Raw genomic sequence first — 13,530 nt, 5'->3', positions numbered from 1 at the left:
TTACTGTTAATTATTTATAAATTTGTAGATTTTTTAAATTTAAATTATTGTTGAAAGAAGTATTATGTGTCTCCTTTCTCCCCCATTGACCTCTCCCGGCTGCTCCACCCTTCTACTGTCTGTGTCCATTGGTTATGCTTATATGCATGCATACAACTCCTTTGTTTGATCACTAAATTTGTAGGTTTTAACTTGTGATATACTTTAACCTATTGCAGTTATTTCATCCTCCAATTGTCCATCTCCTCTTTGAACAGCAAGCGCCTACTCCCCCTCTCCCCAAGATAGTGATTTATTTTCATAGTTTTTGTTTATTCAAGACCCTAGATCGGCTGAAGCAGTCCCTCCAGGAATTGCCCCTCCAGAGGCCGTGACAATAGGTCTTCTGTGGAGGGAAATGCTGGGAGAGCGGTCAGCTTTAGTAAAGGCAGCTCAGAGAAAGCGGGAGTTGAGGGGCTGGCTGCCAAGATTTTAATAAATTGCTTCAGATATACTCTCTTGTGGACAAGGACCTCTTTTATTGCAAAAATGAATTTTAATGTTTATCTTGAGTTTGATTTAAACATTGCTTTTATTTTTTATTTTTATTTTTTTAAATATATTTTATTGAGGTTTTTTTTTTTTTACAGAGAGGAAGGGAGAGAGATAGAGTTAGAAACATCGATGAGAGAGAAACATCGATCAGTTGCCTCCTGCACATCTCCCACTGGGCATGTGCCCGCAACCCAGGCACATGCCCTTGACCGGAATCGAACCTGGGACCTTTCAGTCCGCAGGCTGACGCTCTATCCACTGAGCCAAACCAGTTTCGGCTAAACATTGCTTTTCATATGATGCCGACACCAGGTGTGCAGAAAGGGCTCTTGAGAGATGTTTTATGAACATAGCAACACACACCTGCAGCTCTTCTGTTCTGGGGGCTCCAGGGCAGCCAATTTGCTTCATCAAATACGTTCTTCAGGCCTTTCTGGCTGAGTGCAGAATGCTCCACATATTTGACGGCCTTCAGGTCACGGGCCAGCTTTTCAGCAGTCTGGAATGATAGGCTTTTGTTTGTTCTTGGCAACTTTCTCAATAGTAGAGGGGTCATCTCAGATCAATTTGGGTCCCAACAAGCAAGGAAGGAGTCTATGGACAGTGAGTTATTTCAGGCACCCTAATGAGGATGGAGAGACCACTGAAAAACAGACTAGAAATACATCTGCTTGTGGATAACTCAGTCAAAATCTTGTCATATTCTCTTGCCCTGCTGTATCAAAAAGTCTAAGAGTATATGGCTCTCCACCAATCACAACTGTGACTACATAGTTGTCAAAAACAGTTGGTACATAGTCAGATGGAAATTTGCTTATTGTGTAAGGAGACATGTCTTACCAATGGCACCGTCGCCCACAATAATGCACTTAATTGTCTGCATTGCTGAAACAGTTTTCTACCCAATTTAAATATTTCAAGTCTGATGATGACCTCAGCTTCTCCATCAGGGTGTTGGCAGCACTGCCCAAGAACCTCTTTTTAAGTTGGCACCATTTCAATTCTTTGGAACTGACCCTTCTAGTCTTTGATGGTTTCTTTGATTTCTGGTGTGACAAGATAGCCAGACTCATCCTGTCCCAGAACCAGAATTAGCATTTTTTTTTGAAGGAACCGGGTTTCCTTATAATTTAGGTAATGCTGTTTAGGGCTTACCGTCTGGGAAATAAGACTTAAGTCTTATATTCTTATTATTTTTATTTCACTAAAATGGTTAAGTTTATGCTAGATATTTGTTGATGTTACTATTATGAAAGTGGTCTTTTTCTCCATTGCATCTTTCCTCCAATGAAAGGTTGTTGATTTTTATACCTTTATTTGTGACCCGCCTGTTTACTAAACTTTTTTTTACTTTTTCTGTTTAGTTGTTTTACTTTGCTTTTTCAGGAAGACAATCAATCATACCATCTGTAAAAAATGATTTTTCCATCTTCTCAATCATTATACTTCTTATTTGTTCAAAAGAATGTCCAATTGCATTTTCCGGCACTTTCAGATCAATATTATATACTACAGATGATGATTACCCTGCTCTTAATGAGTTTTCCATTAAGTTGGCTCCCCGGTGTAAAGACAAATTAGTGCTCTTCTTAGTATCTTATTTTTACTGGAGTGAACATAAATGATAGACATTAGCTGTACTCTGGCCAAACAAGTTAACTCCCTTTCATCACAGCATGCCTTATACTTTCCCCTCTCTTCTAATTACCATCCACGGGCTTGATCTCGGGTCACTGCATTGCTCTGTATACCACTCACTGGACAAATTCCACAGGGACTGCTTTATGACATCTCACAGGGAACATCCCATGACCTTCAATACTCAAAATACTGGTGTAAAAAGAAGGCCAGGAGAGGAAATATTGTCAGCTAGAACTCTTCCATCTCAAGTTTCCTAGTCTGATGTCTTTATTAGGTGTGTGTCTGTGTAAGGATTTTTCAGAAATCTCTATTTTAGTTTTCACCTGGCTGTTCTACCAGCTAGATCTTTAGAGGTCAGCAGCATGTGTCATGGTGGTTTATGTATTGAGCTCCTACTAGGAGACAGTATAGGATAATGATTAAAAGTGCTCTCCCCCTTCCCTTCAGTCCGCCCTGAATTTGGCTAGTTTAGGAAGGTGTGTAGTGGAAAAAGTGTCTGAGGTGCCTTGCCACAGCTCTGGGATTTAACTCGTGTTACTAAGTTGTGCACATCCCTACAACCTGCATTTCAGGGTTGAAGTGCTTTTTACGTTCATAGCTTTCACTCAGGCTATACAGTAATAATAACCCGATCCTTGTTATATTTTTATGGTGATGGACTAAGTTACACACTAATGCCAAAAGAGTTATGCCTTTCGGCTTATATCAATTAACAACAGTAGTTAGTAGATATGTTTGTTAACAATATTTCCATATGTTATATTAAAGTCAGCCGGTAGTTTTATATCAATATAACTTTACCGGGCCAAGCGAAAGACGAATTCACCATTACGGAGGGCGGGGCTGGGAGGTGGGGCCATCCTCTTTGGCAGCTTCGTTTCCATGACAACGGTTGCTACGGTAATCACTGCGCCTTCCCATTGGTTACTGCTGAGCATATTGCGGTTCCCTTGGCGGACCTCATTGGTCATAGTGATGCAGTGCCCGGACCTATCAGGGGCCGTAAGTGAAGTGTCGTAAAGCAGAAAGGAAGGCGGGAGTCCGGATTGGAAACATTAGGGAAACCTGAGCAGCGGAGGCCGCTATGGCGAACGGCGCGTGGGCCGAGATTCGTGAGAAATTCCAGGCCGCGCTGGCTCTGTCGCGGGTAGAACTGCATAAAAACCCCGAGAAGGAGCCGTACAAGTCCAAGTACGGCGCCCGAGTTCTGCTGGAGGAGGTCAGAGCGCTGCTGGGCCCCGCGCCCGAGGACGAGGACGAGGACGAGCGGCCTCAGGCCGAGGACGACGTGGGCGCGGGGGACTCCGCCCCGGGGCTGCTGGCCGAGCTGGTGGCGGTCGAGGGGCCCGTGGCCCAGGGCGCCGTGAGGCTGGCGGTGATTGAGTTCCACCTGGGGCTGAACCACCTCGACACGGAGGAGCTGTCGGCGGGGGAGGAGCACCTGATGAAATGCCTGCGGCTGGTGCGCCGGTACCGGCTGGCGCCCGACTGCGTCTCGCTGTACATCCAGGCGCAGGTGAGAGCCGGCGGCTCGCTGCCGGGGCGAGGGGCGGCCGGGGGAGGGCGGGGCGGGCCCGACTCTGCCGGGGCCGAGGGCACATGTCACGGGGCACAGTCTGGCCCACGGCTTGGAAGCTTCGGGAAAAACGGCCGGGAAACCCCCACCCTCGTCGCCCTCTTCAACGTCGCTTGCTGCTCGCTTAGTCGTGGTCAGTGCTTTGGTTTCCGCCCCCCGTAAATGCCTTTTTCAGCTCTTCTCCACCAGTTCTGATCCTGTTCATTCTATTAAGAAATAAAAACCTAAAGTAATTTTAACCTTAATTTAAGGTTGACCCGTTTGTCCTCAATTTGCTAAAATTTTGTTAACGTTTTTTGTATCTATGTTCTTGAAGGGTATCAGTCTAGTTTTCTTGTTATGTCTTTGATTTGGTATGAGATGGGAGGTGTTCTTTCCTTATTTTTCCAGAAGAGTTTGTGTAGAGTTGGTATTATTTCTTCCTTACGTGTTTGGTAGAATTCACCAGTAGTACTTTTTTAGCTGTTTTTATTTATTTATTTATTTTTTTATTTTTTAAAATATATTTTATTGATTTTTTACAGAGAGGAAGGGAGAGAGATAGAGAGTTAGAAACATCGATGAGAGAGAAACATCGATCAGCTGCCTCCTGCACATCTCCTACTGGGGATGTGCCTGCAACCCAGGTACATGCCCTTGACCGGAATCGAACCTGGGACCTTTCAGTCAGCAGGCCGACGCTCTATCCACTGAGCCAAACCGGTTTCGGCTAGCTGTTTTTATTTTATATTCAACTTTTTTCCCTACCTGGTCTGATTCTCTGTGAATGATACAGTAGTTTCTGTTGTGTTGTAGGATTTATATTATACTTAAAAAACAATTCATGTAGAATGTCAATAGCAGTTATTTCTGTGGAGTTAAAAATCAAATCAATTCTAGATCTTTTACTCAAGTCACCATTAAACTAGGGTTTCTAAACATCTTTTGTGGCATATTGCAGTCTAGTAAAGCCTATCCTATATAATAAAAGGTTAATATACAAATTGTCCCCTCCACTGGGAGTTGACAGGGAGTTCACCAGGGGGCAGAGTGGCTGGCCAACACCCATGGCCCCTCCCCTCGGCCCACCCACCCAATGGCCCTGATCAGGGTGGGGGGCTGGACCCCGCCCTGCACACAAATTCATGCACCAGGCCTCTAGTATTGCATAAAACAGAGGAATGACTTTAAATGTATAAAATAAAATGTAAAAGAATATTAAAGGAACCAGTAATATAAAAGTTATCAACACACATATATATTTTAATCCTCACCTAAGGATATGTTTTCATTGATTTTAGAGAGAGAGAGAAACATTGATATGAGAGAGAAACATCAATTGTTATGCACTGCAACCAGGAATCAAACCCATAACCTAAGTATGTGCCCTGACCAGGAATTGAACTCATAACCTTTTGGTGTATGAAACAACACTCCAGCCAACTGAGCAATCCAGCTAGGGATCAAAATATTTTTTTAAACGTATGATGTAGTAATATGTGTGCTTCTTTATTAATATGTTAAACACCATCTAATGATGTGTCTAATGTCCATCATTTTATTTTATTTTTTAATATATTTTTATTTCAGAGAGGAAGGGAAAGGGAGAGAGAGAAACATCAGTGATGAGAGAGAATCATTGATTGGCTGCCTCCTGCACACCCCACACTGGGAATTGGACCATGACCTCCTGGTTCATAGGTTGAAGCCATGCGGGCTGGGCAATGTTCATAATTTTAAAATAGTAATGAATATAAATATTTTGAGATCAGCAAATTGTAACATTAAGGTTTTTCTCACTTTTATAGGTCACAAAATCTCAGGGACTATAATACTGCTGCTTATTTTGTTGTTGTTAATCTTCACCCAAGGATATTTTTCCATTGATTTTTTTAGAGAAAGTGGAAGGGAGGGAGGAAAGGAAGGATGTGGTGGGGGGGGGGGGGGAAGGGGAGAGAGAGAGAGAGAGATACCGATACCGATTGGTTACCTCCCGCACATACCCTGACCTGGGCAGGGATGAACCTGCAACCCAGGTTTGTGCCCTTGACCAGGAATCGAACCCACGACCCTTCGGTCCTCAGGCCGATGCTCTGACTACAGAGCCACACACCCCAGAGCATATTGTTGCATTTTTTTTTTCTGCTTTCATAATTAAAAGAAATGCTAAATTTTAGTAGAACATAGTGAAAATAAATTGAAATGATTTTTCCTTCTATATTCTTAGACTCTGAATTCTATTAATGGGTACCTTGTGGTTCTGTGGACCACAGGTTAATCTGCATTAAAAACTCTTTGTGCCCGGTTGGTGTAGCTCAGTGGTTGAGCATCGAACCAGGAACTAAGAGGCCACCAGTTCAATTCCCAGTCAGGGCACATGCCCGGGTTGTGGATTTGATCCCCTGTGGGGAGCATGCAGAAGGCAGCTGATCCACGATGTTTCTTTTTCATCGATGTTTCTATCTCTCCCTCTCCCTTCCTCTCTCTAAAAAATCAATAAAATGTATTTAAAAACACACACACATCAAAAACCTCTTTCTTTATCCTGTGCCCCTCCCTAGGGAAGTAAGCAGAAGGTGGTAGAAACCCAGCCTCAGAAGTTTCCTTGTGCCTGAAGGACTATCCCACGATCCCATGGGGTGGGAGGCAGTTTAACCCTGTTTTCTAAAGGTTAGCTAGGCATCCAGTCTTGAGTTTTGACCATCTAAACAGTCCTGATTTGCTCTGTACAGCGCCTGACAGAGAGTCACATGCCAGGGGACAAACTGGCTTAGTTTTAAAAATGTTATTTAGCATTTTACCCCAAATCTAATCAATTTCTTAGCACCTTCATGGTAGCAGACGGAAGTTCGTGCTATGGAAATCAAAAGGAAGTGATCGATACAAGAAAAGACACTACAAATGAAGAATTTTTAGTTGACTGGATATAATTACAAAGCTATATAATTTTAAGAACTCTGGAAAGTACAAACATGTTTTATTGTTTGAAATGGTAAACATTGGGAATCTGACTTAACTGATGAGTAAAGGCATATAGCATCTTCAGAGTCTTCATAACATAATTGGAATAATTGGAATTTGAGAGCTCACCTCCCTTTCTTCAGGCTTGAACCAAACAATAACTGTTAAGAGGACTCTGGAGATTGTAGATACTTGAAAACATGTTTCTGGCTCATCTTTGTCTCGATGTATACTACCTATTGCTGTGTAAAATTTTACCCCCAAAGTTAGGATCTTGAAGAAACAACTTTTATTTCAGGAATCTGGGCATGGTTTAGCCGGTCGCCTCTGCCTCAAGGTCTCTCATCCCATTGTTGGCCTGTTGAGGCTGCACTTGAAGGGTCAGCTGAGGGAGGATCTTCCTAACGCTCTTATGGGGTTGTTGGCAGGTTTCAGTTCCTTACAGGTGGTTGGTCTGAGGGCTTCAGTTGACCTCCCTCAGTTCCTTGCCATGCGAGTCTGCACAGCCACCACATGGCAGTGGACTTCCCTCAGAGAGAATGGGAGAGCACCTCAAATGGAATGGTGTTCTGTAACTTAATCTGGGAAGAGACCTTCTATCACTGTTGCCATATTCCAGTGATGGCGAACCTATGACACGTGTGTCAGAGGTGACACGCGAACTCATTTTTTTGGTTGATTTTTTTGTTGTTGCTAAATGGTATTTAAATATATAAAATAAATATCAAAAATATAAGTCTTTGTTTTACTATGGTTGCAAATATCAAAAAATTTCTATATGTGACACGGCACCAGAGTTAAGGTAGGGTTTTTCAAAATGCTGACACACCGAGCTCAAAAGGTTCGCCATCACTGCCATATTCTGTTTGTTAGAAGCAAGCCACTAAAGCCAGCCCATACTTACGGGGAAAAGATTATACAACAAGGTTATGAACACCAGGAGGCGGGGATCATTAGGGGCCCATCAGTAGCTGTTTACCACTACATAAGGACAATGCTGGGAATAATTCATTGTTAATCAGACTCCAGTACTGTTTGGTAGGTAAATTTTGACTTTGAAACTAAAAGTTACTGTTACTAGATGACTTATATTGTCATTATTTCTCTTTATTTTCCAGAATAATCTGGGTATTTTGTGGTCTGAAAGAGAAGAAATTGAAACAGCACAAGCTTACCTAGACTCATCAGAAGCACTATATCTTCGGTATATGAAAGAGGTATGTTGCATGTCAGATAAATTTTAACATTTCATTGAAACTAGTCAAGAACTGATGTTAAGAATTCCTTACTCATAATATGTGTATGACTCCTCAGTATACTTAGGGACCGCTCTATAGAGCTGTCTGGGTGGTCACCTGATAGCTGTACTTGCAGACACTGTTAAAAGTGATTTACAAATTTTAACTCATTTAATCCTCATGGCAGTTTCTGAGGTGGGTACTTTTATTATTCTTAATTTAGAGGTGAGAAAACAGACCACAAGGGATTAAGTTACTTGTCTCCACACACTAGTAAATTGTGAAGTTGGGATTATAATCCACACAATCTGATTCCAGAACCCATACTTTTAACCTAGACTCTGCTGCCTCATGTAGTAGTTGGACTTAGTGTAGAACACAAGTGCTCAGTGCTCCTTTAAGAACAGTGTAGTGTCACAATGAGGATAGCAGATAGAAGCAATGCACTGTAAGCAGAATGCACAGATTGAGCATTCCTATTTGCTTTGTCAGTTTATAATTATTATTATTATTATTTTCATGGGGTGGGGAGAGCACAGACTTTGTATACATATCTGAGTTTGAATCCTGAACCTATTAACGGTATAGCCTTCTGATAAGTCACTCTACTTCTCTGGGCCTTAGATTCCTCATATGTGAAATGGAAATAGTGATACTTGCACCCTGTAGCATTGGTCAAAGAATGAACTAACATAGGTATAAGATCGTACTTGGCACATAGTAGGTGCTCAACTAAAACTGGTTTTACTCTCCTTCCTGCTCTTTTTAAAAAAATTTATCTTTATTGTTGAAAGTATTAGATACACGCCCCCCCCCCCCCAATTAACTCCCTCTACCCTACTCCTGTTCTTTCCCCAGTCCTTCACTGCACTATTGTCTGTGTCCATGGGTTATGCATATCTATATATATAAAAGGCTGTATCCCTCTGACCGTCCGACTGGTAGCTATGATGTGCACTGGCTACCAGGGGGCAGATGCTTAACACAGGAGCTTCCATGACATGCACTGGCTGGCACCACGGACCTGACGCTGACACACCAACACTCGGCTTCCCCCAAGTGGGACACAGACCCTGCCACCACCCCAAAGTGACACTCAACCAAATTGCAGCCAATGCTTCCAAGACCCCATGGCGCAAAATGCAGCCCATAGCCCAGCCCGGAAACGATTGCTGTGGGTGCTAAGTAATGACGTCAAGTAGCAACGCCCGGCTTCCTCTCCCTAGTGACTAGCCTCCTTGGAGTTTCTTCAGCCCAGGAACACGACTTGCTTTATAGCCAGGTGCAAACATTTTACACTTTAACCAAATGTTTGTGAAGAGTTTTCCTGCGCCTTATCTCATTTGATCCTCACAATCTGCTTCATGTTGATATTTACTGCTGTGTTGCTGACAATTACTTGAAAGAGAAGTTGGGGTGCTTCACTGAGCTGGAAAAAGTTTAGCTAAATCAGAAAGTAGGTCTCATTAAGCAAGTTTATTCTATATATATATAAAAGGCTAAGTTGACTCACACATGCATGATACATATAAAGCTCTTGCAGGCACCAATAGCACACGTGTGTTTCGATCTGTCATTGTCGATTGTGTATTTGGTTGACACTTCTATTATAGAGAAAGGGCGAATAGTGACATTAAAAATATTTCTTTCTTTTTTTTTTTTAAATATATTTTATTGATTTTTTACAGAGAGGAAAGGAGAGAGATAGAGAGTTAGAAACATCGATCAGCTGCCTCCTGCACATCCCCCACCGGGGATGTGCCCGCAACCCAGGTACATGCCCTTGACCGGAATCGAACCTGGGATCTTCCAGTCCGCAGGCCGACGCTCTATAAAAATATTTCTTCTAATTAATTTCCTTTCAATGTGCATGAATCCATGCACCAGGCCTCTAGTATGCATATAAGTTCTTTGGTTAATTTCTCCCATCCCTCCTTTTCCCTCTGAAATGCATCAGTCTGTTGCATGCTTCAATGTCTCTGGGTCTGTTTTTTTCAGTTTATTTTGTTCATTAGATTCCACATATAAATGAGATCATGTGATACTTGTGTTTCTCTAACTGGCTTATTTCACTTAGCATAATACTCTCTAGGTCCCTCCATGCTCTTAAAAGGTAAGAGATCCTTCTTTTTTATACCTGCATAGTATTCCTTTGTGTAAATGTACCACAGCTTTTTTACCCACTCATCTACTGATGGGCACTTGGGCTGTTTCCAGATCTTAGCTATTGTAAATTGTGCTGCTGTGAACATAGGGGTACATATATTCTTTGTCATGGCTCTTCTACCTTGGTGTTACAACTTTCCTCCTTAAGAACTAAGAAGAGCAGAGAACCACAAAGCCAAATTGAGATGTTAATCTCTGTTTATGATTTTAGGCTCACTCTTAATATATGAATTTGTTAAATTAAAATGTAAAGATACCAAAAACCTATAATATTTCATTCAAAACTAGTATTAATAAGGAAACATAAAACATGTAGCAAAACACTGTGTACTTAAAAAAATGTATGTATTGATTCAAGAGAAAGAGGAGGGATAAGGGGAAGAGAGAGAAACATCAATCACCTGCCTTCTGCACACCCCCTGCTAGGGATCGAGCCTGCAACCCAGGCATGTGTCCTGACTGAGAATGGAACCAGTGACCTTTTTGGTGCATGGGATAACACCCCACCAACTGAGCTACACAGTTCAGGCCACTCTATTTTTATGCCTCTGTTTTAGTTAAGAGACTGATTTAACTGCCAGTGTTACACATAAAGTGTGATAGTCATAACAGTGAAGTATGTACATAAAATAATACGTTGACTAATTCCCCTCAATAAGACAGGGGTAAGCATACTAACCAGCCCTTAAAATTGTTGAGATGGTCTTTGCAGAATTAATTAAAAATCTATTGTGTTTGCCTTTGGCCTTGCGTCCTATCTTAGTCATTTTCACTTTCTATGAATTCTAGGACCCTAAGTCATGATGCTTTTATTGTTTGCATACAAAATATAAGATTTTTTTTTTCATGGGAAGTATTGTTACTATTTGGAGTTTAGTGAATTCAGTTTAAAGTATGGATGGGCTTGTAGATGAAACTGTTCTCAAACAAGTAGAATTAGGCAGAGGTTAAGTAGCTGTTTTTTTGGAAGACTTAAGATGGAGTTGTAAGTGACTTACACATATTAACTCATTGAATCCTCCTAGCATCCTTATGAGGTAGGTACACTTTTATCGTTTTTACCGAGGAGGAAGCAGAAGCTCAAGGCAATAAACAGTGGAATCACTGTTTTGTTGTTTTATAAAATATATATTTTATTGATTTCAGAGAGGAAGGGAGAGGGAGAGAGATATAGAAACATCAATGATGAGGGAGAATCATAGATTGGCTGCCTCCTGCACACCCACACTAGAGATCGAGCCCACAGCCCAGACACCTGACCTGACGGGGAATTGAACTGTGACCTCCTTGTTCATAGGTCAGTGCTCAACCACTGAGCCATGCAGGCCGGGCAAGAATAACTGTTTTTAATGTCCCTGTATTGAAAGAGGATAATCAGCCCTGGCCTGCTTAGCTGGTCAGAGCATCATCCCAGTACCTCCAGGTTGGGGATTCGATCCCCAGTCAGGGCACATACAAGAATCAACCAATGAAACTGGCTGCTCTGAAAAGCTATCTTTGCATTGTTCTGTGGCTGCCTCTCCGCTGCCTACAGCTACCTCCACCACGCGCCTCCTCTGCCACTTTGGACTCCAGCAACTTCTACGCCAGAGTCCTCCAACTCTCACTTTAAAAAAAAAAATTTGCTGCATCGGATCACTGGCGTGCCCCACCATGTCAGACGCGGCTGTGGACACCAGCTCCAAGATCACCACCAGGGACTTAAAGAAGGGTGTTGTGAAGGCAGAAAGTGGAAGAGATGCACCTGCGAATGGAAATGCTAAAGAAAATGGAGAGCCCGAGGCTGACAATGAGGTAGAAGAAGGAGGAGAGGAGAAAGAGGAAGGTGATGGTGAGGAAGAGGATGGAGATGAAGGAGGCTGAGGCATCTACGGGCACACGGGCAGCTGAAGATGATGAGGATGACTAGACAGCAAAAAAGGAAAAGTTACATTTAAAAGAAAAAAGGCCTCCGTGACCTATTCTCCCTCCACTTCCCATCTCAGAATCTGAACATGGTCGCCTTCAAGTAGAGCCTCCTGCCTGCCCGCCCAGCTCGGGCAGCGCCACCTGCAGGTGACATGCACTCTTCACCACCCAACCAAAACCACAACGTGAATTTGCAACGGGAGGAAAAAAAGAACCAGAACTTCCAAGGCCCTGCTTTTTTTTTTTTTTTTTTAAGTACTTTAAAAAGGAAAATTTGTATTTTTTATTTACATTTCATATTTCTGTACATATTGTTGGGTTCGCCATTTTTAATGATCTTGGGATGACCAAACTAGCCTTTGGATCATTCTCTGTCCTTTTTTTTTCTTTTTCTTTCTGTCCTACTTCTGACTTTACTTGTGGTGTGAAAAAAACCTTGTAAAAAAAAGCAACAACAAAAACAGTCTTATTCCGAGCATTCCAGTAACTTTTTGTGTATCTACTTAGCTGCACTCTAAGTAGTTGGTTTATATGAGATGGTTAAAAAGGTTTCTTCCCCCCTTTTTTTTGTCTATGAAGTTGCTATTTTTTTTGGCCTGTTTTGATGTATGTGTGAAACAATGTTGTCCAACAATAAACGGCAATTTTGCTGAGTTGTTCTAACAACAAAAATCAACCAATGAATGCAAAAATAAGCGGTACAACAAATTGATGTTTCTCTAAATCAATAAAAAATTTTAAAAAGAGGGTAATCTATATACTTGTTTCCTTGAGAAAAAAATATTAGAAAAATTGTTTAAAACTTTGATTTTTCATTAGTGGTCAGGTTAGAACAATATTACTCAAAGGATGTATACATTTTTTCTATTTGTCATGCTTATGTAGGTTTTAAAAGAATATCAGACAGAATTAAGACAAAATACCTAGCAGGTCTGGAGGGGCATGGTGGAAGGAAAAAAGGGCACATCTGTAATATTTTCAACAATAAAGATAAATTAAAAATAAAGAAAAGACTTAAAATACCTAAAAATTATTTATCTAAAATCAGGGTGGTGTTTTTTTAGCTTATTTGAAGTTCACCTGAAACAGCCATTAAAATTTTGTCAAGCGTGAGCTTGTAGGAAATCTTTTAATTCTTTGACTCTTTTAGATTTTATGGGTTAAGAAAATTTCTTCTTGGGTAAAATGAAAGTGAATTAGTGAAAAATGAAGTGGTGTATTTGGCTTTTAAATTTTGATTTCTCCAGTCCTTCCAGAAGAGGGCGCTTGATGTTTACAGTGAAATTTTAGAGTTGTTTTTCTTTGATTGTAGATTGGGAGTCCTCCTCTTGATCCTACTGAGCATTTTCTTCCTGAAGAAGAGAAACTTACTGAACAAGAGAGATCAAAAAGGTGAGTAGGTATAGAAATCAGCCCTCACAGACATTTTCACATAGTGTAGATGATTGTTAAACACGTTTTCTCTTTCAAGGCACTCATAAAAGTTCTAGAATGTGGATTCTGAAACGAATTAAAACCTTCATTTGC

General features: G+C 41.4%; 1 protein-coding gene and 1 pseudogene across 3 annotated transcripts in view; one reads left to right on the top strand and one right to left on the bottom strand.

Moving 5' to 3' along the window:
- Positions 1-875: 875 nt before the first annotated feature.
- Positions 876-1,417, bottom strand: LOC308529184 (cell division control protein 42 homolog; annotated as a pseudogene). The gene has a single exon. The product of its transcript is annotated as a cell division control protein 42 homolog (transcript).
- A 1,723-nt stretch (positions 1,418-3,140) lies between these two features.
- The window catches only part of KIFBP (kinesin family binding protein), a 35,043-nt gene continuing 24,653 nt past the window's right edge, over positions 3,141-13,530 (top strand). Inside the window, exons 1-3 of one of the 2 annotated variants that reach the window (XM_081105012.1) lie at positions 3,141-3,691; positions 7,810-7,908; positions 13,316-13,395. In XM_081105012.1, coding sequence (XP_080961138.1) covers positions 3,260-3,691; positions 7,810-7,908; positions 13,316-13,395 — 611 coding nt within the window. In that variant the 5' untranslated portion in view covers positions 3,141-3,259. The remainder of the gene's footprint in view (positions 3,692-7,809; positions 7,909-13,315; positions 13,396-13,530) is intronic. The other variant, XM_081105011.1, reaches the window with a different exon arrangement.

The sequence above is a fragment of the Myotis nattereri genome (assembly GCF_964212035.1).
Source record: "Myotis nattereri genome assembly, chromosome: 13".
Classification (NCBI taxonomy): domain Eukaryota; kingdom Metazoa; phylum Chordata; class Mammalia; order Chiroptera; family Vespertilionidae; genus Myotis; species Myotis nattereri.
The sequence above is the reverse complement of the archived record's forward strand: the minus strand, read 5'-3'. Positions and strand labels throughout refer to the sequence as shown.